The sequence below is a fragment of the Rhipicephalus microplus genome, chromosome X (assembly GCF_043290135.1).
Source record: "Rhipicephalus microplus isolate Deutch F79 chromosome X, USDA_Rmic, whole genome shotgun sequence".
Lineage (NCBI taxonomy): Eukaryota > Metazoa > Arthropoda > Arachnida > Ixodida > Ixodidae > Rhipicephalus > Rhipicephalus microplus.
In genome coordinates, this window is record NC_134710.1 from 499298588 (window position 1) to 499325430 (window position 26843).

Here is a 26843-nt window from a genome sequence, read left to right on the forward strand (position 1 = left end):
CTAATAGCACACAATGTCACCATCACATTCAATGACTGCACTCAAAATTAATGTTCTGTATGAAGTTTTTCAACGAGTGTACTCATTTAGCATTGAAAGCTTGCTGTGTGTCATTAGAACTCTGCAGCAGATGGCATATTCTCCCTATTGCATATTAGCAGCTTTCTGTCATGACGCATCTGGTGTTTTTTCTAACACTGACTGGTTGATGTGGCCCTCTAGCTAAGTGATTATTTTATGTAGCACACTAGCTACCAGGGTCACTAATTGCCATATTTCTTCTCTCGAAGGATGTGGATGTGTTTATCATATATCTCGTTTTCAGTGAACATGCATTTTATGTGTACAGTGCACGGTGATGTGCATTTCAACTTTTGCATATTTATTAGTGATTATTTATTATGCTTGTATGTTTATTATGCATATTCTTTGTTTAATATGTGTAAAGCGTGTAGCGACGCATATCAAATTTTTTATATGAATCAGTTCAATGTTTCAGATACAAGTGTTTTTTCAATTATCTGTATTTTAATGATTTTATTTTTTCTGAAAGCTGCACAAACACGTTTCTTTGGATTGATTCATGTTGTATGTTGAGCCTTGCTTTGCGCACATAGTTCTTTTTTTTTTCTGTACATTAAGCTGTTTATGCATTGTACTTTTTTTTTTTGCCCGTCCACTGTTTGTTGCCAAAAAAAGAGGGACACTGGGACACAGACCTCGTCAAGCTGTTATGTGGCTTTTTGTTGGATTTCTTGTTATCTGTACCATGTATAGATGGGAAATAAAGTTCAGTTCAGTTCAGGTTTAAAACAGTGGGACACACAGCCTTCTCAGCTATGCATGAGTAATTTTTATGTGAACTATTGTGGACTGGGTCACGACGTGCAGGTGAACCAGCAGGGCTGGTAGTACCTAGCATGAGCGCCTTCAGCGCGCCACCCCTGGGAAAGGCAACGGTGGTGGTAAGGCCTGCCTGTGGCATGTCTGCACGTGGACAAGACACGTGCAGCTCCGGAGAATCAACTTCGGAGATTCCCGGGTACGACCCGGATGACTGGAAGACTGTTCGTCGCCGCCTCAAGAGCAAGCGGCAGAGGTGCATGGGGATACGAAGGAGCATGCCACCTCGGGAGGGTACGGTGTGTGAGCGAGGTTAGAACTGGTGTGACTGCGCAGTGTTCTAGTTTTCACCGACTCGCGTGGAGCAGCGTAACTTGGCATGTGCAGGGTTCAGTCTATTTGTGACACTAACTTGTGCAAATAGCGAAGAAAGAGCGTTAGCATCATGTGCCATGCAACTCGTACAGGTTATTGCGTTGGCACAAGTGCTAAAGTCTGAGTCACCTTTATTGTAGAAGTAAGAATGACTTCTTGGCTTTCACTGGGAAATGTGCTGATCACATTGTCCCGCAAATGGGGTGGCAAACAATCTGCCTCTCAGATTGTTGGTGGGCCAGCTCGTACATACAGAGCGTGAAACAGTGAGCCTAGACAGGGCAGGAATTTACATGAAGCACACATACACAGTACAGTGTATGAGTGCGTCTTGTAACTTTTTGTCTCATCTAGCTGTTTCACGGTCAATGTGGCACTCTGAGTGGTCAAGATGAAACTCTTCAGTGGGTGAACTTGCGTCCAGAAAAATCAAGTAGTAGTGCTCACTTTACATGCGAGTAACACTCGCAAAACGATGGCATTGATTAGGATTATCGATCTTACGATTGGCAGAACACATCATTTTTTATGAATGAGTTGATTTTTTTTATGAATCACTGAAATGAGTTTAGTGAATGAATTTTGATCAATCGATTATAGCTGGTGCTCGTATCAGCTCCAAAATAAACTCAACCACTCCCTTTGTGTGTGAAATCTTACTGGAGTGGTCTAAATAGAGCTGTGCAAATTCAGTGTAGACTACTTTAACGTAACCGCTTATAGTGCAAAACCCCTTACAGTGCAATCTTTTTCTACTCCCGTTTGCCCTCCCTAGAATATTATGTATACGCATACCGCTTATTATGCAGTCCCTCAAGATGAAAGACTGGTTATAATGCAGTTGCCGGAAAATCTTTGTGACCAACACAGTAGAGAGTGCGCGCCTGAAAGAAGGTGGGCTAAGTGCACTGCTGTAATGTGAGTGACCAGGGCATTATGGAGAAGGGGACGCGAAGTAACCGAACAGACGAACGGAAGAAAAAAAAAGGGAGAAAATTACAGCATATCCATGCAGTGAATGATGATGAGTGGGGCGAAGTTTCCGTCCATCTGTCTGTCTCTTAGTCTTTCTGTCCATCTTTCTGTGTGTCTGTCTGTCTTTGTCCGTCCGTCCGTTCATTTGTCTGTGTGTCTGTTCGTTTTTCTGCCCGTGCGTCCGTCCTACGCCATCTAGGTTTTGATCCCATGGGACGTTATTTTTTTTAAGCATTTGGAAATTTATGGGCTCTAAAGCCCCACGCATCGCATACTTCGATTCTCAGACATGCGAGACTGCATGCTCAATGCGTGTTGGCTTTTTAAAAAGGTTGTTTTGCTTATAGTGTGGATATTCGTGATTCCCGTGACTTACATTATAAGCGGTCTATTAGCAAAATTCAGGACGCACAGTTAATTCAAATAATAAAAGTTGGGTAGAAATCAAATAAAATAATTTTTGCAATATTTTTTATTATTTAAAGTGGAAATGCGAAAAAAAATCTTGCAGAGAATTGCTTAGCATATTCTTATGAGACACAATATGAACATGAAAGCATTTCTTTAGGCAAGGTTAATGAAGCTCTGAATGGGTGCTGCTAAGTCATGTTTTCTAGATGTCTTATAAAAAACCAAGTTGTATTTATTTACCTGATCTGGTACAACAGGAATGCTGTAAGCAACACTTCACAGTTTGCGGCTGGTAAGAGTGCTTGTTGTAGAGGTCATATGTTTTCTGCGCTCGGCTTTTGCATACACTAGACAAGGGTGAGCTTTCACAAACCTGGCGAAGTAGTGCTTCGGCATTAAAATGTAGCGCAAAAGGTGGTAAAAAAGAAATCGATTTTCTTTTACAGCAGCACGCTGTCCCCTACGTGACAATGAAACTGTTGCTAGCTGCTACATAGGGACATGGATTACATTACAATCAATATTGCCACAGGCCTGGATAACAGTTGACTAGATATTTCGCTTTTGTTACATAGCAAGTCGAGCACTGCGCTTCAGCACTAGTGATAAGAAGCTTTTAGACAGGGTGTTTCTTTTCGTTGTAAGTTGCAACAAAAATAACACAGAATAAAGAGGGTAAAGAGGAATTTCTCTTTACACACAGTAAAGAGAAATTTTTAAAAATATCACGTTTTGTTTTCTTTGCAATTTGTCAAGGGTGTCCTTTTGTGTGAATTTTTCGAATTCGTGCTTTTCTTGAAGGCTATTTAGGAGCCTCAAAACCAGCTTTTTCGAAAGCAGTTAGTGAGAGAAAATGCACCTTAGGCCAAGCCGCTCGTATGAAGTCACTGCTTACGGTCTATGTTTCTAAATACTTCATGTACAGCCACAGCCACATTTGCGTATAGCGCGTGAGCAGCCGGCCTTGCTCTGTGGCGCGTCACCTTGCAGCCGTTGCGCGTTGTGACGCCATGTGCACAGGAGCATGTGCGGCCTTACAAACATGCAGGCCTGCTCTTCACGGGTGACAACGTTAGAAGGTGTGCTTGTTAATCAAAGGCCCGCGTTCGCTCAGGGCGCTTTCGTCGTATCTATTTTATAAGACGAAGCATGTTTCGACTGATGACACAAGCCTGCATAAACGGCGCACTCTTTGTTGCGGGTTTAATTTTGTGGCCATCTAGAATTTTTTACGTGGCTGTTGCATTATCATATCTTCATATAATCACATGCCTCGAAGCAGCCACAACTGAGCGTGCATCGTTTGATGCAGGTGCGTTTTATCAGTTGAAACGCACTTTGTGTTAAAGGGACACTAAATTCAAATAACAATTAACATCAGAGAGAAAGCTCAATGTATGACAACATTTAAAATGACAATATTATCAACAACAGTGCCCCACTTGCCGAGAATTTAAGGTAAATGCTCAAGAGCACATGCGCCGAAATAGGACATTCTCAAAATGATCCTGATGACATCAGACGGACTGCCTACAATTAATCACTAGTAATTGATCTAGTGGCACTAAATAAAGAAACTTCCGTGCATCAAGAGTCACAATAAAATGCTGCTTGTTCATTTCTGTTTTATTTAAGAAAAAAAGAACCGCTGGATGTTTCTATGGGGAAAGACGTGAGTGGTTCAAAAATTCAATTTTCGCGTAGTTGCACTGGGCAGGTGGTGCCATTTAGCTGGGCGCAGTTGAACAAAAAAACGTGTGCAATCTCAGAGCCAATGATGGTTAATTGATAAATCGCCGTTGTTGCTGCTGTGGCTCCCGCTGCTTTCGGTCTGCTGCTACTAGCGCAGTAAAGTTGAGCAACGTTGTGCGCGGAAACAGTGACGCGAGTAGGTTCCATCGTCCCATCAATCTGCTTCTTCAGGCCGCTAATTCCAAGTGCGCTAACCCGATGCGGACCACAAAAACGTAATTTTATTACAAAATAGACCCTTCCTTGGCAAAAAAAAAACATTACGAGGTTTCTGGACCACTATTTCAACAATCAACGTCGATTTACCGTAAATTCCCACGTATAATACGAGTGTTTTCTTTCTAATATTGTTGTTCCAAATTTCCGCTTCGTATTATGTGCGGATCCGAGTGAAAACTTGCACGAAAAACGTTGTGCTTGAAGTTTCGGTTTTGTAACTGCTGCTTGGCTACGGCTTCTTTTTGTCTACGAGTAGCTACGGCTTGGCTTTGTTACTTTCGCATTCTCACGTTGCAAAGGTGAGCGCCAGCGCCATTCCTTTTTTGTTGTTAGTTTTTTGAGCGTGTACTTGGACAGCGGACGTGGGAACCTCGCTGTGTTCTGTGCCTCACTTCGCAAAGGTGCAACATGCCAGGACACCGAATCCAGTACTCGGCTCCATTCAAAAGAAAGGTCATCACAGCTGCCGAGGAAATCTGCAACACCGCGGCCAGGAGACAGTTTGGAGTCACCGAGGAAAGTGCCCGTGGATGGTGATGACAGAAAAAAACCATTTTCGCGTGCAGCGGAAAGCGAAAAAGCCTTCGCGACCCAAAAAAAGGGGCCTTTCGAGAGATTGAACTCACACTGACAGAGTTCGTTCGACAGCAGCGGGTGACGCACTTGCCAGTCAACATGGAGCTGATGCAGATGAAAGCAAGGGAGCTGGCGAGAGAAAAGGGGATGTTCAGCTCTGACTTCAAAGCCAGCAAGCACTGGATCAACCGTTACATGTGCCGAGCCGGATTTTCTCTGCGCCGGCAAACCTCCATTTCTTAGAAGCTCCCTGAAGCCTTTGAAGAGGTTCTTATCTCATTTGAGTGCAATGTGATTATGTTGCTCCGCTCGCAAAACTTCCAGCTGGGACGAACTGGCAATGCCAATCAAACGCCAGTTTAGCTAGACATGCCATCGCCCCTTACGATTCACGAGAAGGGCTCGAAGCAGGTTAGTGTCCGTACCACCGCCATTGAAAAAGCGGGTGTCTCAGTCATGTTATCATGCACGGCGGACGGCCCCAAGCTCCCACCTTATGTCGTCTTCAAGTGCAAGACAATGCCGAAAGGGAAGGAGCTACCGAAGAATGTCAGCTTAAGATGTCACGATAAAAGCTGGATGAACGAAGACCTTGTCTTAGACTGGGTAAAGTCCGTGTGGTACAGACGGCCTGGCGCCCTGGTGTCTTTTTCATTCATTCTGGTGCTGGACTCGTTTCGCTGCCATTTGGCCGATTCAGTGAAGAGGCTCTTGTGCAACTACGGCACGAAACTGGTCGTGATCCCGAGTGCGATGACATCTCGACTGCAACCTCTCGACGTTTGTGTGAATAAGCCATTCAAGGATGCAGTTGAGCGTTGCAACGTCGAGTGGATGCACTCAGGTGAGCCTGCAGTGCTCACCTGAGCACTTTACATTTGTTACAGCTGGTTGTGAAGGTTCCTCTTCACAAGTTCCGCGTCAGGCAGGCTCAGGACCAGGCGGCTGAAACGGGCATCGCCGGCCACGCTATGCAAATAGATTGTGGATGCTTGGGCAAGCATCCTAGAGGACCTTGTGCGCCGTTCCTTCAACAAGTGCGGCATCTGTAATGCCCTCGATGGCACAGAAGACGAGCACCTATTTGACGATTTTTCTGACAAAGAAATGTACGAGGAAAGCTCAGTCGAAAACGACAGCAATTGACATGGCTGATGTGTGATCAATAAATGTGTTTTCGGTGACCTTCTCTTTGTCGTTTTATACGCGAGTACAATTTTTTTTCATTTTGCGCCTCTAAAATTAGGCCTCTTATTATATTCGTGTTCGTATTATACATGGGTATTTATGGTAATAGTTGCCTTTAAAGCGACCCTTTAAAGTGTCCTTTAAAGTTGCCTTTAAAGTGTCCCTTTAAAGCGACCTAAGGGAGCACTGATCTTCGGCTAAACAAGTACACCTTCTATCGTTGTCACTCGTGTAGAGCATGCCTGCATGTCTGTAAAGCCGGGCATGCTCCTGTGCTCGCGATGTCACAGCTCGCAACGAACGCAAGGTGTCGCGCTGCAGTGCAAGGCTGGCCACTCGTGCACTATACACAGACATGGCCGTGGCTGTACAAAAGCCACAATGGTTGTCAAGAGTCAGCTGTGTACAGTATACTCTCAGTAAATGAAAATCTGTTAAACCGAACTACTGCTTGAACGGAACTATTGCCACTAAAATACTTGGTTTCAGGCAATACCGCAATACCGGATCCAAAAGCGTTGGCTGCTGGTGCAAGCAAATAAGGCCGCTCCGGGGAGAGGTGCTCTTTTCACAGTCTATTCGCATGGAAAGCGCCCCGATGCTTGCCAAGATAGCAAGCATGCCAGCAATCACGATCTTAATATAAAAGTTCACTGTTGCTACTCGAGCGACACGTCCCTCTCCGCGTTTTTGCTTGCTTGTTCAAAGTTTTCTTTCTGTTTGAGCATTCGACGGCAGTTCTAAAACATGAGGAGAGGGGGGTGTATCTTATGCGCCCAGGCGATACCAATCAGCGGGCTCATTTGATCTCTGCTTCAGCAGCGCTCGCCCGCTTTTGCCCGCTCATAAAAGTTGCCATGCGCTTGGCATGTTCTAAATTTTGACTTGTTACATAACATGGCGGCGACCGCGAAAACCTGCTGATAGTGTCGACATAATTGCTATGTATCGCAATAATAGTGCAGTTTTTTACAGCTAAATAAGTGTTTTCGGTTAGCTCTGCATTCAGTTCCCCTTTCATTTAATTTGTGCGTTTTCCTTCGTATTTTCGTACCAAACCTGCATATAACGAAATCCTCTTCATGACGTATTATCAGGAATTTATCAATTTCGTTATATCTAGGTTTAACTCTATTTGAAACAAGAGTACAAGATTGAGAAACCTTCTTTGAACAAGTTGCGCAGCAAGTGATAGTTGAAGGTCTGGTCGCCTTCTTTATTAGTACGATCTCTGTCTGTTTGCTGTGAGCGAATCAGCATCGACAAGCTCAGCTACATTGTCAGAGCGAAGAATACAGCTCGATATCAGCTGATTCTTCCCTCTGTCTCGTGTAAACCCTTTAATTTTCTCGCATTAAAAAGGCCGTCTCAAAATGATCATTTGTATCAAGATATATGATTAAAATGCTATAAGTGAATGTGTTATATTTTAATAAAGGGTGAAGGTTGCTTAATTATAGGAATCCTCGTTTGCTGCATATCTAAGAAAGCTTTCATTTCACTGAGGCCAACTGCCACTGCTTTGCCTGTTGACGCTGCTCCACTGCATGCATATGCTCTTGCCTGCTTTTTGCTTGTGTTAGTGTGTGCTTGTCTTAGTAATGCACATTTCTTTGTGGTCCCATGCGTGCATCTTGTTTTTTTTGGATGATTTCTCTGCCTTTTTGTCATGCTGCCTTGCTTATACCCAGCCAAGATATTGTATGCTGTTTAGTTAGCTACAAAGGAGGCTTGTTTTTTCACTATAGCAGTCTTCATTCAACCCAAAGAGCTAGAAATAATGAAAGAAATAAGTTAACAGTGCCACTATGCTGATAAACCATGACATTGTCATGGCGGGTGAGAAGGTGCTGTATAGTCGGCCGCAGTGCTGTAGCAGTTAAGGTGCTCAGCTGCTGACTCGAAGGTTGCGGGTTCAGTCCCAGCCGGGGCAGTCGCATTTCGACGGAGGTGAAATGGTAGAGGCCCGTGTACTGTGCCATATGAGTGCACATTAAAGAACCTCACATTATTGAAATTCTCGCAGTCCTCCACTAAGGTGTCCCTTACAATCATACCATGGTTTTGGGACATAAAACCCCACATAATATTAGTACACTCAAACCTCGGCATAACGAACTTGGATATAACGAAATATCAGTTACAACAAAGTAAATGAAGAGTAGCCTGGCAATTGACATAGTGTTCGAAAAATATCTTTGTAACGAATTTTCTGATATAAAGAACTTATTTTGGTGTAAGATGGAACTTTGTTTTAATGAGGTTTGTGTGTACGGTGGTTCATAGATGCCTCTTCAGGCATGTTTGCATTAGGCGGGGTTTGGTAATTGATGGAACAAATTTGCTCTAACGGTGCAAATCCTAGCTTTGGACATCAGTGAAAGAAAAGACGTGCATTGCTTCCTTGCTTTTTTCTTCATTGGAGTCCAAGTTTTATGTTCACGTTTCTCATTTTTCACATCCTTTTTCATGGAAGCAGCACAATGTTGCGAAGTGTACCTTGCAAGTTATGTAAAACCGTCAAGTATGTCATGAAGCATGTGTGGTGAGCTACATTATGGCAGGCTTTCGGGGATGCTGCCCGGAGTTTCTTATGCAAAGCCCGTAAAAGTAGCTGAAAGCAATAATCTGTGCGGACGATGACTGGTGAATTTATGTTGTTGCCAAGCTGTATGCCCATTGGTTGCATGGGCAGATGTGGAAAAGCAACACTGGCACTGTTTGACTTAAATGGCCATGGACACCTTTTTGCCATGTACCGGCATACCCCCCACCCCCCCTTTTTTTTTGTAACACTCAGACCCACTTGTTTTTGCCGGGTTCGGCATTTGTTTTTTTATTGTGTTTTGTACACTTTTCTCGTGCCTTTCTCTAACCCACCACTGAAGCTTAGTGGCTGTGGCTTTGCACTGCAGAGTTTAGTAGTACAGGGGTGGTCAAATGTTCGCAGGCCATGCTTCTATAAGATTACTTTGGACAGAGACCTGTGGAATTCCAACCACCACTATATTCCTTGAAACGGAGCCACACCCCATTTCTCAAGCTCTAAATTGACTCTAAATACTGGTGTTTCATTTGCATTGAACATTAAACTCTCGGGAGGGGGTAAAACGATTACTAAATGAAGGCAAGGCAAGGGCTTTGTTCTTATTACAACTCTGCTACTTCATTACTTAGCTCGTGTATTGATCCCATTCACACTGCAGTTGTCAGGCCTCTTTGATGAAGTTGCGCACCTCACTATTTTCACATTAACAAACTTTCTCAGAACAGCATCAGTAGGTAGCATGAAACACCGTACAGTGTGCCTAATGCACCTTTGCATGGTCCAAATGGTGTACGGGCGGAATCCTACTCATCAGAGCGCCCAGCCAGCTGCTTCAGCTACCATTTCCGGCAGAAATATGCCAAGATCGACGTATTTATGCACACCACAGTTCTACTGCATGCCAGGTTCTTGCGCTATAATTCCAGTATGAACGGTAGCTTGTTCCTGTCATGAGGTAGCAGCAGTGGGCAATTACAACATTCTCTGGCACATGCTACTTCACTTTAGACAAGTGTGACTTCGTCTATACTGACTTATTCTAGAAAATTTGTCTGGAACTTGTAGCTTGCACAGGCAGCAGGGCTGCTGTAGACCACCAGTATTACCTGTGGAGATAAATAAATTTTAGGGATGTGCCAATATTCAAGGCTGAAATTCAAGTCGAATAATATTTAATTGTATAATTTGATTTTACTTTCAAATAACTGGTATTCAAAGCTTTGAATAATTCGACAGGGCAAATATGTAAAGCACGACAAAAGCCAATAGTAGTGCAACTTGGCTAGGGTAGGATGAATAAAACTAAAAGTGATGCCGTTACAGGAGACCTTTGATTCAAACTTGCATCAATAGCCTGGTTCAAAAGCAAGTGAATGTCTCTTTTAAGGGATTGTCATTTTCGCACGTCTTGGACCCAGCAAAGAAGGGCAGGGAACAAGTTGGGCAGCTGCTGACCTGCTAGCATCAAAAATAACCAGTATACAGGGATCAGACCTTATTAGTAAGGAGGTTCAAGAATGCTTCAATGAGGCCTTGATCTCAAGAAAGAATGATCCTTTGGCATACTGGAAAGTGCTATCCAACTATCTCTGAAATTGCCTTGCGATACTTTCTCATTCTTGCTGCCCATTGAGCGCATGTTTGCAACTACAGCAAACGAAGAGGCTGAGAGCCATGTCATGAGGAAGAGCTTCTGCTTCTGCATGACAGTTTGTAGTCTTTTGGTAGCAGTTACTCGTGCTCGAGGACATGAACGGATTTAATTTTTGTTGTTTTTTTCAATATTCATCAAAATCTTTTCTATCTTCGATTTTAGAGTATATTTTTGGCCACTTTCAGCAGTATTTGATTCAAACTTGATTCAACATTAAGTTTCACTATTTAAGCACCCCTAAAAAATTCATCATGAACACGGGGTGTCACTGCGGTGGATATTTCGACAAGCGGGCTTGTCTTCTTCAGGGCTGCTGCTGCCCACTTGTCAAATCGCTTCAAGCTCCCGTCTTCCCCTTGAACTTCACCTAAGTTTTACTTTTGAAAGGCCATCTGGTCGATGGCTATCAAAATGGGATTACTCTATTGACTCAGTGGCACAGCATTCGGCCATTGAGTAAGTAGTTCAGGTGTTTTTCGCAAAAATTCGGTAGTGCTGCATTTCTTTATTTTTATTTTCATGTCACTGAGAGTTAAATTGTACAAGAGCACCTAAAAGCACATGTGTTATTTTTTTTAAACATTTCCATAAATTGTTTACCCAGTGTTGAACATATACGTTTCCTTTTTAAGGTGCCAAGCAGTAAAGCAGTGATAACATTTGTGGCACTTAATGTTACTATAATGTACTCTTGACAACATAGGCATGTTACTGTTGTTAGTATTATGTGCAATGTGCACATTTGAAGTGGCAAAAATGCTTTGCTTAATAAATAATTGATATCACTTACATTTACTATTTTCGAAGTATACTAGTATGTTTTTTTCTCTCTAATTGGGAGTCGCTCACACTCTGAACAAGAGAGTGCATTCGTGCCGTTTCCACTTCCATTGCTCATTGGCAATAGGTGGTTTGATAGAGTTGTAGAATGCTCTGTTGGCTTGATAGACTATTGACTTAGTGGCCTTCAGAAGCTCCCATATGACCATTGAATCATATGACCAGCTTAAACTTGACCATTGAGTCAAGAGACAACTGATTTGAAGGCATTCCAACACCTGTTTGGCACAGGTATAAATAACATGGGCTATTCACGGGAACCATTGTGGTAGCAACATCTATGTTTACTGCATTGTTCTCGGTGTTCCCTTGATTGCTGCCTTTGCCACTAGTGTGTCAGAGGCATGCAACTACCAAACATGAATATGATACCTATCCATGGCACTTGTATTTTTGACAGAGGTGGAATGCAAAAAATACTCATCTACTTCTTTGAGTTTAAGGTACGAACACCAGCTAGTGAAAAATCATCCAGAATGTCCTATTAAAGTGCATCTCACTACTTGTGAATGATGTTGGAATGTTCACTGTTGTACATAATTGTTCTGTGATGCAGCTAAGATCTTTATAGTACATTACATCAACACATGGCAACTTTATCCTTTGGGAGGAACTTGTTTGTGCTGCGGAAGCACCAGGAGCAGCACGTTGCAACTGGCTAACCCGTTTGCAAACCTGGAGCTACTAGCAGACAAGTTTTTTTTTAGAATGTGCGGCCAAGTTGGGAGTTATGTCCGGTGCATCACATGGCCATGAAGCACTGTGATCCGTGCAAATAAGTATGGTGTGGAAAGTGAGTCCATGTTATTTTTCAGTACCACCATGGTTAATATTTCACTTAGGTTAAAGATAATAAATATTGGTGCTGTGTGGGACTCACAAGAGCTCAATTATCTTATTTCTGTGTTAATGAGTCTCGTTCTTTTCTGCACCATGCACAGATGAAAAGGGCCCTGACCTTTGCTCCACCAGTGCCATGGATGCCAGTGACACTTAATGCTGCCACGGGACCTGAGTAAGCCTCAGTTCATGCTGGCTCATTTTCACGCTGTGGTCTGTGAGGAAGTTTCTAGTAAAGAGCTACAGTTATTATTAGAAAGTGTTTTCATCATGTGGCCATTGCATGCTTCTCTTTTCATCTATTTTGTGTTTCTCCAACTCTGCAGAAACAAGGTAGTGGTCCATGTTTATTACTCCATGCTAAAAGCATTGCCATTATTTCTGTTGCACTTGGAAAAAGCCACCTTTAGGAAGAACATTCGAAAGAAAAAGATGTTCAGCTGTAGTAATGTAGCAAAATTAATTGAAAAATATATGGATGAAGTTTGGACAAAATTGTGAGGCTGTTGTAGTGATGCACCATGACGTAGTTTTTAAGCCCCAGTGGGTGATGAGGTAGCAAGGCTATTGTTGCATGCTAATTGATTTCATCAGTGAAATAGTGGCGGGATCAGTGCCCCTTTTTAGCTTCATACCCCAAAAGCCAGCTTTTATTATTCACAAAGCTTTGAAGTTAGTTTAAGCCAAGACAGCATCAAGCCAAGCCACACCTTTCACATCCCAGGATGGCCATGATGTCTGAACACTATTAAAAAAAAACTTGCTTGAATGGGTGGCACCACAAATAGCAATATTGAAAGGAATGCTAGGTTCAGCATGTGTAATGCAAAAAAAGTGTGTGAGCTTATGTTGCTCACATGCACCACACACTAACAGCCAAAGCAGGCTAGTGCCACAGCACACTGCACAGGTAAGGGTAGTGTGCTGTGCTACACTGAGCTGGTGGTGCCAAGGTATGGGAGTGAACGAAAAGAAATTGGTGTTCTCCATGCAGCAGCCGACCAATGAGCGTAGCTATGTCAGATTGTTAGCAGTGCTGTGCAATGCCATGTATAATTTAAATGGTGTAGGGGTAAACTATGACAATGATTAGTAGGGTTTTGTGCCTCAAGGGCCATAGGTGGCCAAAAAGCACCGTACCGTATCTTTTATGTGGTGTTAGCAATGACGGATGTTTGCCATGATAGGAGAGTTAAACTATCCCAGTAATTCAAAAAACTGCGCACCTTGAACAATGTTTTGCCGTTTTTCCGCTGTGACCATGCTTCAGAAACTGGCGGGAACATTAGATTAGTGTATGCCACGTAAAGCAAGTGTTTATGAAGTACATGCTGCAGATTTTTCCCTGTAAACTTAGTGTCCACACTAGTTAAGGGATATTTTTACAGTGCTGAAGGAACTGAGTGGCAACCGGTAACGGGATTTTGAGATTATAGTCAACATTTTGTTGGCAGAAAGCCACTGACATGTTCAGCGATTTTCTTTTGTACACTGCGGCTGTTTTACCGCCGTATTGAAGTTTCTATAGTGACTTACTTCGTAAATAGTAACAGTAAGAAACAAGCCCCTCATGCAAGGCAAAATGTGTCGCAGGCCACAAGAATAAAAAGTATTTAATCTCCTTGTGCTGCAGTTGCTCTTGACAGCATTGTGCGTACAAGTGAAACTACACCACGTCATTCTATTGCACTATGTGGCAGCTGAGATATGTGCAAAAGCTGGCGCATGACATATATAGTTACTCAAGGATTCATGCAGCCCAAGCAATGTCTACAAACGGACCTGAACTACTACACAGAAAGCTTCATGGAATTGCCACGCATTACTAAATGCAGCACGTGAAGTTCGCTGACCCTACATTTATGCGAATCGCAAAGGGTTGCATAACACATGTAAAACATAAATGTTGTCTTTTACTCAGAAATAGGCCAGCAAAATGACAAGAAGGAATGCATCCAAACATAGACTTTGACGGCCTATATCTTTCGAGAGTTACGCAGCCGGCCACATGAATCGCCTTGTCAAAACATTCTGGCGCATGCCTGTGCTTTCTGCCGCAACAAGAGCGTTATTGGTTCCATAAATTTAAATCCTTTCTTTTCATTTGAGGCCCCAAAATAATCATGCCATGTTAACTTTCTAAAAGCCCACCGGTTTGATGGACCCTGTCACCTTTGCGTGCATGCACTTGCATACAACGCGGGCGCAGCTGACGGAAAGACGACAATTCGTAGCACACCAAATAAAACAGAAGTGGCCGCACGTTGCCACTCGCGTTGCTGGCGGTGCACTGGTGCAGTGAACTGTGGTACCACCTGTAAGTGCTGCACTTTTCCCAAAGGTGACAGTAATGAAGGATTAGGAGAGGAATTATCGCAGTAATCGCTGTAAACAAAAGTCCCAAAATTAGCACAAATAGTGGTGCGTGGCAGCAGCCTTTCCAGATGTTGAGGGGTATTTATGGAGATCAAAATGGGAGTTTATCTTTGCAGCATATCTGCCAAGTCTTGGAATTTGTCTAGGAGACTCCCGAATGCTGACTAAATGTCCTGATTGTATGGGCGAGCCCATAAATTTTATGTGAAGCAGCCCTGACACTACTGTGATAAAGAATATAATAATGCATGTAAAATTATCTGGGCTAGAGGAACCCCAATAGTTTGTGTGAGAGGCAGCGGTACGCTTCCCTCTATTTAAACAATAAATGGGGGCAAGGCGCTTGAGATTCTGCCTTTGACCAAAACAGCATTAGCATGTTGCATTTTGTTAAATGCCATTCAACTTTAGTCTCAATGAGGTACACATGATGAAATGTAGACAAACATCTTGCATGTGTACTAGTATGTGGCTGTCGTTTTAGGCATAGTGGAACATAGTGTCTTTGTCTTCATTAAAAAGTAAGTCTTATGTACATCAGTCTGCAATATCAAACATGCCGTGGAACGAGTTTTTGAGTCACCTTCGCCATAATACACCAATGTGATATCGTGCACCACATTAGGATTTGGAAGGGGCCACTAGACACAGCACCCCGCAGGGGAGTCTGCTTAAGCAGGCGTTTAGTGTGCAGGAACACCACAAATCCGAGCAAAGGGGAGGGTTTCGACTCCCTCCCACGCCTAGCCGTGCGTGGCCTTGCCGTGACTGGGGAAAAGGTGGTTGAGCGGATGTTGGATGATTAGACCTTTAAGGCCCCCCGGCAAAGGCAACGCACCCTTTGGCCCCGGCTTCTCGTAGACGGCACCCCTGGCCTGACCCAACCAGGGGAAATTAGCAGTCGCCTTTTCCTGTCTCACCCTCCTTAGATCTTAGTCATTCTCCCGCACTTTTTATCTGTCCTGTCACTTCTCTTTTCTGTTTATTTCCAAATTTATTGGTGGCAAGGGTTAACCTTGTGTGGATGCCCAGTCTTGGCTATTTCATATTGGGTTATAGCAGCGCTGTACAGCTGGCGTCGACAGGACTTGCCCAGCATCTTGCCACGTCCGCTGGTTGGGCTTGGTGATTGGCAGCTGGCACTGTTGCCGAACTTAAATGGCCTGTTATGTTAAGATCATTCTCTTTCAAAGCTGATTGTAACCTGAAAAGGTTGAGCACCAAAGCAGTAACCACATTCTCTTCAAGGTCCAAGGAACACTTTTCAAAGTGCCATGTAATACATAGTGAACAGTCTGGTGGAAAAGCCAGAGTTATCTCTCCATTCTTAGTAGCAAAAAACCTAACAGAGAAACTAGGACCTAGCTATAAGGCCCCTAAGATGGCTAACGGCAATCTGCTGCTTAAACTGCGAGACAGGAAGCAGTATGACGCTGCACAGAGTCTGCCATCCATTGGAGACATCCCTATCACAGTTAGTCCACATAGGTCTATGAATATCATTCGAGGTGTTGTCTCTGATGATGACCACTTGAACCTAACTGAAGCTGAGCTCCTTGATGGGTCAAAAAAGCAAAATGTTGTAAACGTTCAAAGAATAAAAATCAGACAAGACAACACAGAAAAGTCAACAAAACACATTATATTTACATTTGAATCTAGTGAACCGCCAGCACACATAGAAACACACTTTTGTGATTTTACCAGACTGTTGTAAAGAGGTGATTTTGGGTATGGATTTTCTGCAATAGTACGGTGCTGTAATCAACATTCCAGAATGTATTGTCACCTTTTCTGCCCATCCTTACATTGCTGCCGTCACTGAAAAACAACTGCAGTGTTTACGTATAGCCGATAATGAGATGTTCCCGTTGAGATCTTGCTTGCCTTGTGTCAGTGTTATGTGAATGGCCGGGCCACAACGAGGTGATAGCGGAGCGAATAGTCACGCTATTGCTTACGCAAGGTGTTTCCATAGCGAGAGGCGTTCTGGTACTAACTGATGGGCGGACAGAAGTGCTCCTCACCAACTTTAGCAACGAGCACCGTCACATCCAGAAGGGCACCTTAATTGCCTACTACGACGATGTGGACCAAGCCAAAAATTGATTCACTTTGCAAACGGATGATGTGACAGTCCCAGTCTCAACACCTTTGTCTGTCGACATTTGCTCTACCCTGTCACCCTCAAATAAAGACCGCCTACTAGAGCTGATACACCAGTTTAAAAATTGTTTTTCGTGCATGTCGAAAGTCTAGCGAATGCCACTGACCCAGCACCGAATCATTGTTAAAGAAATTACGAAACCGATTCGACAAAGTTCATACCGCGTGGCTCCGAAAAAATGCGAGGAGATCCAAAAGCAAGTTCAAAATGTGCTCCAAGATGACGTAATACAGCCTTCAAAAAGCCCTGGGCATCCCGCGTGGTATTGGTTAAAAACAAAAACGGCACCTTGCGTTTCTGTATAGATTACCGCAAGTTAAACCAAGTCACAAAGAAAGACGTCTACCCACTGCCACGCATAGATGACTCTCTTGATCGGCTGGGGCATGCATGCTATTTCTCATCAATGGAAGTGGCTATTGGCAAATACAGGTTGACGAGAAAGACCGTGAGCAAACTGCCTTCGTGGCACCCTACGGTCTTTATGAATTTAAAGTGCTGCCATTTAAGTTATGCTCAGTGCCAGCCACTTTCCAACGTTTAATGGACACTGTGCTATCAGGACTGAAGTCGTAGACATGCTTGGTCTATCAGACGGCATTATTGTCTTCTCAGCTACATTCAAGGAGCACCTAAGTCGCTTATTCGCAGTTCTACAAGCTATATGTTTGGCTGGTTTGACTTTAAAACCAGAGAAAATTGACACTGTTGCAAAGTTTCCTGCACCGCATGACAAAAGAGCAGTGAGGCGCTTCTTAGGCCTCTGTGCCTATTACTGACAATTCAGCGCCAAATTGTCGTCTATGGCGGCACCTTTGACACGATTCACACGAGAGGATGTCTCTTTTCTTTGGGGCGAAAAGGAAGAAACTGCATTCAATGAATTACGCCAATGCCTCCAAACAGCTCCGGTTCTTGCTCAAAATGAAATGCCAACAGCACTTCACACCCACGCCAGCAATGTAGGCCTGGGCACCATACTGATACAATGGCAAGATAACCCCGAAAAAGTGATAGCTTATGCCAGCAGAGCTCTCTCTCTCACAGGGAGGAGAACTACTCGACTACCGAGAAAGAATGCCTCGTTGTGGTCTGGGTGGTTCTCAAATTTCGATCGTATCTGTACGGCCACTCATTCAAGGTCATCAGCGATCACCACTCACTTCACTGGCTCACTAACTTGAAAGAACCATTTGGCCGTTTGGAACGCTGGAGCCTTCGGCTTCAAGAGTTTGATATGACCATAATTTATAAATCAGGAAAGAAGCATACTGACGCAGACTTTTTAGCACCGTCACCCATCGAGCCTGCCACTATTGATGACGAGTTCATGGATGCTGCATTCTTGGGAGTCATTAACGGGGCCACTATTTCACAAGAGCAGCGCAGTAACCCCGACCTCCTTCCGCTTATCGACATCTTAGAAGGACAATGTGAAGATGTGCCACAAGTTTTCGCCATAGGACTGCCGTCTTTTTGTTTCAGGAACGACATTCTATACAAGAAAAACTTTTGTCCCACCAGCAGCCCATACTTGCTCATCGTCCCTGCATCCCCTGTTATAGCCCAAATGGGGCTGACAGTATAATAAAATGAAAATGAAATGTAATGAATGAAAATTCTCATGGGGGGGGGGGGGATGAAGTCACCTCTAGTCATCTCGGCTTCACTCGAACATTATCCCGACTGCAAAACAATTACTACTGTCTGAAGCTACCTGTTGCTGTAAAACGTCACATCCAAACCTGTGCCGACTGCCAAAGACTCAAAGCGCCGCCCGGCAAGCCGGCAGGCTTATTACATTCTGTCCAAGTACCACCAAAGCCATTCGCCCAAATCATAATGGGTTTCCTGGGCCTATTCCCAACTTCTACCACAGAAACAGATGGATCGTTGCCATTGTCGCCACCGATTACAATATTTTGGGAATTTGACTGCATCGCCCGCCTTTATTCTCAGGCAGGCGAGAATGCATGCTCAACACGTTTTGTGCCAGTGTAGTGTATGAAGAAGGTTGTTTCAGCTGCAGCGCAAATGTCCGTCACTTTGGCGACATATACGTTATCAGGGGTTTATGCTGTAGTTAGGAATAAAATTTCCGCTCAAGTTTCATGCCACGTGATAGGCGCACCCTGAACTAGGAGCTGAATTTGCTGGAAAATTGTCCCTATTATGGGAGTGAGTACAGTAGCGTTGAGTAGATCATGTCTCTAGGTCTTGATCCCTAATTTATTAGAGTTTTGTCACTTTCATTACATTGGACTGTGTTAACTGTGACCTAGTTGACCTACGCTTTGTGGGTCAACTACAGTGAAGTTAATAATACTAATTAACTTTTTATCATTAACTAGTCACATCACTTTCATTTTATTTATAACATATTTGTGCCTCAACTTAGAGCTTGTGGTGTGTAAAAGTGACAAGAGCCGTACTGTTTTGAGATTTTCATTAAAGAATCGGTATCGTCAAATAAAAACTCTCTGTATTGTATGGCTTAAAAATTTGCGGTGTAGTGCACGAAGCACTTTTCCTTGCCTTGCAGGTAAGAGCTGCTATGGGGCCAACGTTTTTGCCAACGGGAACGAAGATGGTCACCGTTGGTTCGTGTGGATGCTCAAGAAAATATTTTTGCACTCTTGTGTTCTCACTCACTGCCTTTCTTTTGTTTTGTGTTCTACAAGAATAAAGCCAGTATTCTTGCATATGCTTGGCTGCCATTCAAGAATGTCGAGTGTGCTGGTTTGATTGTGGCTAGAAAGTGGGATCGTTAAGGTGGCATTGCATGCCGAATATGATAAATTAGTTATGCTTGTTGCTGAATACAACACATCTGTTTTATGCCAGCCTGTAATATGAAGAAATGTTTATGAAAATGGAGATTAATGTTTAGCTTAACCAAATGAGTACTACGGAAAAAAGATTGGCAGATCCCACTTACAGTGGGAATTGACCTTATGCGAAGCATGCAGAGGGAAGCTGACCATGTTGTTCTTTTCGACGTACTACGAGATGACGCTAAATATATGTGGAAAGGTTGTACGCAGAGACGTATGTTGAACAGTAGCGCATGTTTTATGTAACCAGTTGTTTACACTTGTGCAATGATGCAAACTACAATATTAGTATTAGCAAGACGAGAAGCAGTAAGCTGATATATAACGCTTGTGCTTGCGAGAATGGTAGCTCTGGACATTCCTACATAAATTAGCTTCAGTGAATGGCAACTACAACTGACGTTAACCCGACAAGTCGGCTGCATCACAGAAGTGCATATGTAACGTTTATGAAATTGGATAGCGAACATTGCAACTAAAATCGACATTTCATTCCATTTACCTAGGTATATAGTGTATATTTTCAAAGCAGTAGTGAGATGTGGCATAGCTTTGTGTTAGAATGCTTGATTGCCACGCAGAATGCAGAATGCACGGTTTGGTGAATGAAGGCCTGGACACCGTTTGGGTGGCCGCTCACTGATGCCGCGCCGTCATACCCTTGTCCGCAAAGTAGATTCAGGTCAAAGCCATCACTGCTGAGGCTGTTTCGGATTGTGCTTGCAGTGCCTTGCTAGTGAGGTCGTACACGGGAACAAAGTCCACAAAATCTTCTCTCAGTACGGGTACTCCCAACGTGTCGTGTTGGACGTAACTTACACATAGGGAAATGTTAGCAGCGCAAGATATATCAGTCGCCTCGTCAGCCAGGACTGAAAAACACGAACTTGAGTTGACATTTTCAGGTATTTTTTTTTGCATAATTTCACCACAGAGGGTGATCAATTCATATTAAATTTTTGGGATCATGTAGAGTGCATTCGCTGGAGATGTTACCATGTGAGCTCTCAAGGCGGTATCTTCACATCTGCCCGCATCCTAAGCAGTGCCCGAAAATTTTTGTTGTTTTTTAATGGTAGCACTTCAGAAATATTTATAGGACCAGAGTTGTTTGTGCCGCGAAGTGGCACTTCTTGCCTGCCACAGAAAAGTAGTGTTTCGATTATTAGTAGCAAGTTCTTGCGGTTTTCTTCTGCTTGGTTTGTAAGGTCGTGGTGAAGGTTTGTCAAGATGTCATGCTGTGAGCGAGACCGGACTGCTAAAAAGTTTTCCGACAACGTCGTTGACATGGCGTCGTAACTGCTGGATGCAAAGCTCGTAAAGGCATCTATGGCTTTCTTGTAATTGGTGAACTCCTTAGTCACAAAAGAGCCCAAGCGCTGGTGATCTCCCTTTCCCGCACACTCGCCTGCGAAGACTATGCAGTATTTGCATAGGGCTCCCTGAAGCTTTTCTGAATAAACGAGCCATGGGTAACGATCTACGGAATTTCAGATTTCTTTTCCCTGTGGCTGGATAGTTATAGTTAGCAGGAGGGGTCCACGGATTGAGCAACAGCCTCTCTATCGTTGCTGGATCATTTACATTCTTACTCTTTGAGCAGGGGCCAGAAAGTTTTTTTTTAGGGAGGTCACACTGAGCCGACGGGGGGGGGGGGGGGGGGGGGTGGAAGGCACAGGCATCAGCTTTTCTCTGTGACGTCACTATGAGCAGTAGTTTGAACAAATGGTGTACATGTATGTCAAGTCATGAGATCCCCCCTTATGCGTGTGGTTGTGAAGAGAGTAAGTAGAAGTATTGCGGGGGCTACAGTAAACGGCAGGTACAGCGGCCGTTTGGAGCAACTGCCTCTCATCGCATCATTGAATAGAGAAGTCTTCGAAAACGCATTATTGCATGCGATGACCCACCCGTTGGGAGAAGACATCGTTAATCGTTAATCCCTGTTATGCGTAGATGGTGTAGTCCTCATTGGGGCAAAGTGCGTTTCACAAGTCAAGGATGGTTCTGCTAACAAGGAGGAATGAGTGTTATACGTAGCATGTTTTTGTACATTCATTATTACGTTTTGGTCTTGCTTACTTTGCTGAGTGAATTTCTTTCTGTCGGTGTTTGTGACTTCATGCCTATGGGAATGATTTTTATGTTAAGCTCTATATGTGAAGCAGCCCTGACGCAGTGGTAGCTTTTCGTAGACATTTTTCACTTTGCGCATCCAAGCAAGCTTGCGATACGCAGTAATTTTTTTAAAATTTATGCTGTACGTTAGCAACACGCATTATTTTTCGGGCAGACTTTCAAAGGCACTTTGACATTTGATAACAATGAAGTACTCCAATCACGTATGTTTTATTGTGCGAATTGGGAGGGCAAGGTAATCATTGATGCAAAATATTCACTTAGCCTCAATGGAAAGTGCACCTGGGACCGTACTATGCCTACTCACATATAAATAGCTTGTTCGCTGTGTATAACTGCTAAAAAATCTCTATTTCGGGCATTTTGATCCCCATTCTCTAATCCCCATTCTCTATTTCGGGCATTTTGATGCAAGCTTTGACTGGAACTTCACTGCTGCCATAAACTATTTTGCCTTCATTCACGTTTTCGGTATAGGGTTACAAAGCAACAGAAACTACCATCCTTCCGTATAGGTGAAATCACAAATGCGAGGCGTCTCGCGCTCAGAGTAAGATTCTGGGTGAGTGCGACCTTATACCGGCACCTGAAGGGTAGCGGAGAAAATGTATACCAGCGAATCTTTCCGCCAGGTGAGACACGAGCGCTAGTGTGTAAAGCGAATTTTAACCAGCCGACATGTATCGTCGCTAAAGTTTGCATTTCTTGCATTCAGGGTCGCTGCCCAAACTTTGCTGTGCGGATTGCTTCCTAGTAATGCGAAGTCAACCCCTTGAAATACGCTGCCTACACGTATTACTGGGTAGTTCGTGTCCTGGGTTCATCAGCGCCCTTCTATATTGAGTTTGATGGTCACGCCGAAACGCCGTACGGTGTAAGGTTTTATGATTGTTCGCTGGCCGCAGCATCAATAGACCTTTTTCAAGCCCACTAGTGCCACCAACGGGCGCACAAGTGCTTATGGTAAAAGTTGGTACGCCATAGTAGCCGCCGTGACGAGATCGCGGGCCTCAAGTTTCAACTTTCCGTTTGCACCGTGCCAGCTCTTCTCAAATCAAGTAAACTCAACAATGTGTTATATTACTGGGTGATTTACTCACAAACTGCAGTGTTTGGGTGCGATGGCATGTCAACGATTTGTACCTGTCCCCATGTCCAATCAGCTGAGCAGCTGAGAATCTTCAATTAGCCCATCAGTTAATTATTATTATCCTTCCGGCTTTGACATGAATAAAAACAGCAAAACTTCATTTCCAAAACGTGCAAGCACTTTCCATAAATTCATGGATGCATTAGGAATCAATTAAGGTCCTTTGATGCTGTTCACGAGGAAATTGTATGATTCTGGAAAAGTTAATTCGAGCGCGAAAACTTGACACGATCACTCACACACGCACACACCCATGCATCAAACACACAGCGCTGTCTGGTTAGGGTGTGAGTGATCGTGTCAAGTTTTCGCGCTCTAATTAACTTTTCGAAATGCTCCACCAACTAGCCCAACAACAAGTTCTCTTAGAATGTATGAGTCTGGTATATTTAAAGAGTGCTTTAGAACTAAGTGGAACTTCTTAATATGAAATACATTGACTAGACCACTGCTCGCTGTTCACAGAATATAAATCTACCAACTTCCCTAGACACTGAAACTGCAGGTTGGAAATAAGCCTACAGGGCAAAAAAAAAAAAAAAAAAAACGCAATCAAGGAAGAAATACACAGGGAACATTCACTTAAGACAAAAAAAGGTTATCGCACGTGTTAACAAATATGTAAGAAAATTGGGGTGCGTCGCACATGTCACAAAGAGGTACAAAAAGACTAACAGCCGAGGTGCGTGTTGAGAGTTCATTAATGAAGTTAAGTTTCTTGTGTTGTAACGAAAGCGAGGGTTAGTAGACTTAAACAAGGTGCGGTGCATGTTTTTCATGATGTATCTCCGTGATTTCTCGCGTTGTCTGGTTAGGGTGACTGTGAAAGATTACCAGGCCTTCAAAATTGAAATGGCATGTGAATTGATGAAAATTCAAGGTTAGATGAGATGGCTTCATTTAAATGAATTTTGATGCTCTGTGCGCGGGTTGATGCACCAACCAGTCTGACCGATCCATATTGTAACGGACAAGTACAACGCCGGCAACTAAAACAGCTATTTCTTTTGGGCGAACTTGTGCCCGTCAACAAAATACACAGAGGTTGTCCTGAGCTTGTTAGTGAAAACTTCGTCAACGTCTTCTTCTTGTGTGCCGCTCCTTCATGATGATGATGGTGGTGCCTCCACTATGGCTCTTGCCCACTCAGGGGGATTGGTCGAGAATTGCAGATATGAAATTTAAGGCCTTTCAAATGATACGTAATCCTAACAGGAGGATAAAGCACACGTAAATACAGAAAGAATGCAATAATTTTTTTCCCATTTAGACCAAACAGAATAATATATCTTTTGGATTGGAATTGCAGTAATTTTGAACACGTTTAAAATATATGTTTAGAATTTGCCTAATAATACTATAATAACAAATATACAAATAAGCCCAGACAACACTCGATGTCCTGAGGTCGTCTTCATATGGTACAATAGTCCTCACGCAGTTGTCATTGACCTTAGTACTCACTGAGGACGACACAAGCTGGTTTGACCCGGAAACGTAAGTAGATGCATTTCATTTGTGAAAACTTTCTCCAGACGTTCGTTTCATACAGTCATAAAGTTATTGTATATTTTCACCTTGTTTGTTTCTTTTCGGCAGAAAATTTTCAAATTGTGCGTTCCGCCTAATGAAACGTGCGTAATTAATTGACTTAGGTATCGAACCTATAGTATTGCAAAATGTTCATTTGAAACAGTGTGTTCCTAAATGTCAGAGCCTTAAATTAGTCATTATATGCTGCTGTAGCGCGTAATAACAAACTAGCAGCTGGCAACCATTGACCACGTGGTATGGTGGCCAGAAGGAGAAGTGTCAGCATCGGAGCGCTGGAGAGCAAGCGAGAATTCATCCGGATGCAGCGGCGTTGCGGTCGCTTTCAAAATGCCCCTTTTCGCGCCCGCGCGCGCGTATCGGTCATTTTATGTTGGAAATATTCCACGCTACTTTGCGGATTATAACGAAGTCTACCTGTTACAATTCTGGCGGCGCGCTGCAAAGCATGTATTGGCACTGAAAAGTAGTGTTTTCAATTCACTTCGTAGTATATCAGCTACAAAACTAAGAAGGTAGAGAATCAAGTGACTTGCCGTAAGCTTGACACCAAAACAAAGTTTGTGCACTTTTCACTTTGATGCCACAGTGTTCTCCGTGAAGTCTCAATGCACGTAAAGGTATCGGCAACCGTTATTTTTAAGACTTGTGTAATCAAGGTCTAATTTTACAAACAAGAAATTTATTTTCTCGAAACCGAAAAACGACATGAAAAATAACCCCATTATATGCATTAAGGTTGATGAAAACTGCAAGTTATACGAAACTCAGCTAAAGCAAGTGAATAAGGCAACTAAAGAGAACAGTAAATATACGATGATACCATGGGCATATGTACACACATGACTTTGATTGGCAAATATAGATACAGTCACCAACCAGTTCACGAAAAAATTGATTTCTGCATATGTGAAACACTGCCAGACAGTGGCATCAGAGTTGTTAATGATAGATTTATAATAATGTGAATAAGACAATAGTAAAATTACAAGAAACAACAGAATGTGAGTAATGCACAATAACATAAAATAAAACCTTGTTCACTGAGTTAACACTATGACAGTCAAGTCATGCGTCTCAACTTCAAGAACTTCATATTTTCTCTTTTTTTTATTGCACGCATTTTCTCCAGCAATGAGAAAAGGCATTCTGGTCAGTGTAAAAAATCTAATTATCTGATTTGTCACTTCCAATTTGTGGTGTTCACAGCCGACCATATTTAACCTCTTCACAGACAGGCAAAAGATAAGGTCTGTTATGCTGTCACTTGTCACTTTTCAACTTAGTGAAACTAAAGTAATAGGTGAATGCATCTTCCATAGCTTTGACCAGGTCTGTTAAGGACTCGGACGGGTACAGAAGGCATGATTCTGACGGAAGCAAGCTGGAATCTTCAAAGTGAAGCAACAACCTGCTTCATTCGTTGCACTTAGTCATTTTCATCATCTTCTGGGCCACATAGCCACTGACGTAATAAGTGATCCGGGAGTCACTTTTGCGTCCAATGAGATCAGTGTGGTCAGGGAGGGCTTCACAAGCAACTATCATTTCACAAACCTCATTGAAGCGCCCCACATCTAGCAGCTCATCCAGCTTTTTACGCAATTTTATTGAATCATTGTGGATGCCCGGACATAAAAAGCTACTCGGAACTCCAGAAGGTGTGTTTTCACAGGAGGGTGACTGCGCCAAACTGTAAAAACTGAGGCAACTCACTGAGATAAAAAATTGTGTTGGTGAAGGGTGATAATACGAGCCAGACAGTTGCTTCAGAATTCCAAAAAAGATTTTAAGTGCGTCTTTGCAGAGGCGAGACGTCATCAAGTATTTAAAGCCCAAGGTTTTCGTGACATAGTGTCGGATGGAAAGGGTGCTGGTTAGAGTGGCGCAGAGTCCTTCGGCAGTTGATTCATTCAGGAACCCTTCCTCAGGTACAGCTTTTTCCCGAGTTTTTAAGAATCCGTTGATAACATGCTTGTAGCTATGGACGATGAATCTTTCGTCGAAATGAGCTTCACACACAACGAAGTTTTTTTCCAGTGGTTTGTCAGCACGAGGAATCGTACACTCCCAGGCCTTGAGATGTTCATCATCGGCGGGAGCAGAGAAGAGAGATGCTTTCTTCCCTTGTTTGCAGGCCAAAGCATATCCCGCATTGCATCCAGGTACAAAGCAGTGTCTTAGCTGTTTACTCAGCACTGTTGCATGGTCACATTGGCACGCATTAATCCCAAACAAGTCCAAATAGGCAAAGCGCAGACGTTGCGATTTGCGAGCACAATAGCAAGCCACTAAAAGTGCTGCGCTAGTGGCTGGCAAACACTCTCGTCCGATCGCGGTGGCAACTTGCGCGCTGCTCCATGGCGAAATGAAATACGCCTCCTTTCAAGGCACGGCCGGGACGA

At 43.3% G+C, this 26843-nt stretch overlaps 1 protein-coding gene and 1 long non-coding RNA gene across 11 annotated transcripts in view; one reads left to right on the forward strand and one right to left on the reverse strand.

Moving 5' to 3' along the window:
- Positions 1-19466, forward strand: part of LOC119160764 (uncharacterized) — a 174619-nt gene extending 155153 nt beyond the window's left edge. For 8 of the 10 annotated variants that reach the window (XM_075880990.1, XM_075880993.1, XM_075880988.1 and 5 more), the window contains 3 exons: positions 892-1155; positions 12323-12396; positions 19307-19466. In XM_075880990.1, the coding sequence (XP_075737105.1) occupies positions 892-1155; positions 12323-12378 (320 nt within the window). In that variant the 3' untranslated portion in view covers positions 12379-12396; positions 19307-19466. The remainder of the gene's footprint in view (positions 1-891; positions 1156-12322; positions 12397-19306) is intronic. The other 2 variants (XM_075880996.1, XM_037412992.2) reach the window with 1 other exon arrangement.
- The window catches only part of LOC142776744 (uncharacterized), a 30951-nt gene that overhangs the window by 2971 nt on the left and 1137 nt on the right, over positions 1-26843 (reverse strand). The gene's annotated exons all lie outside the window — the stretch shown is intronic.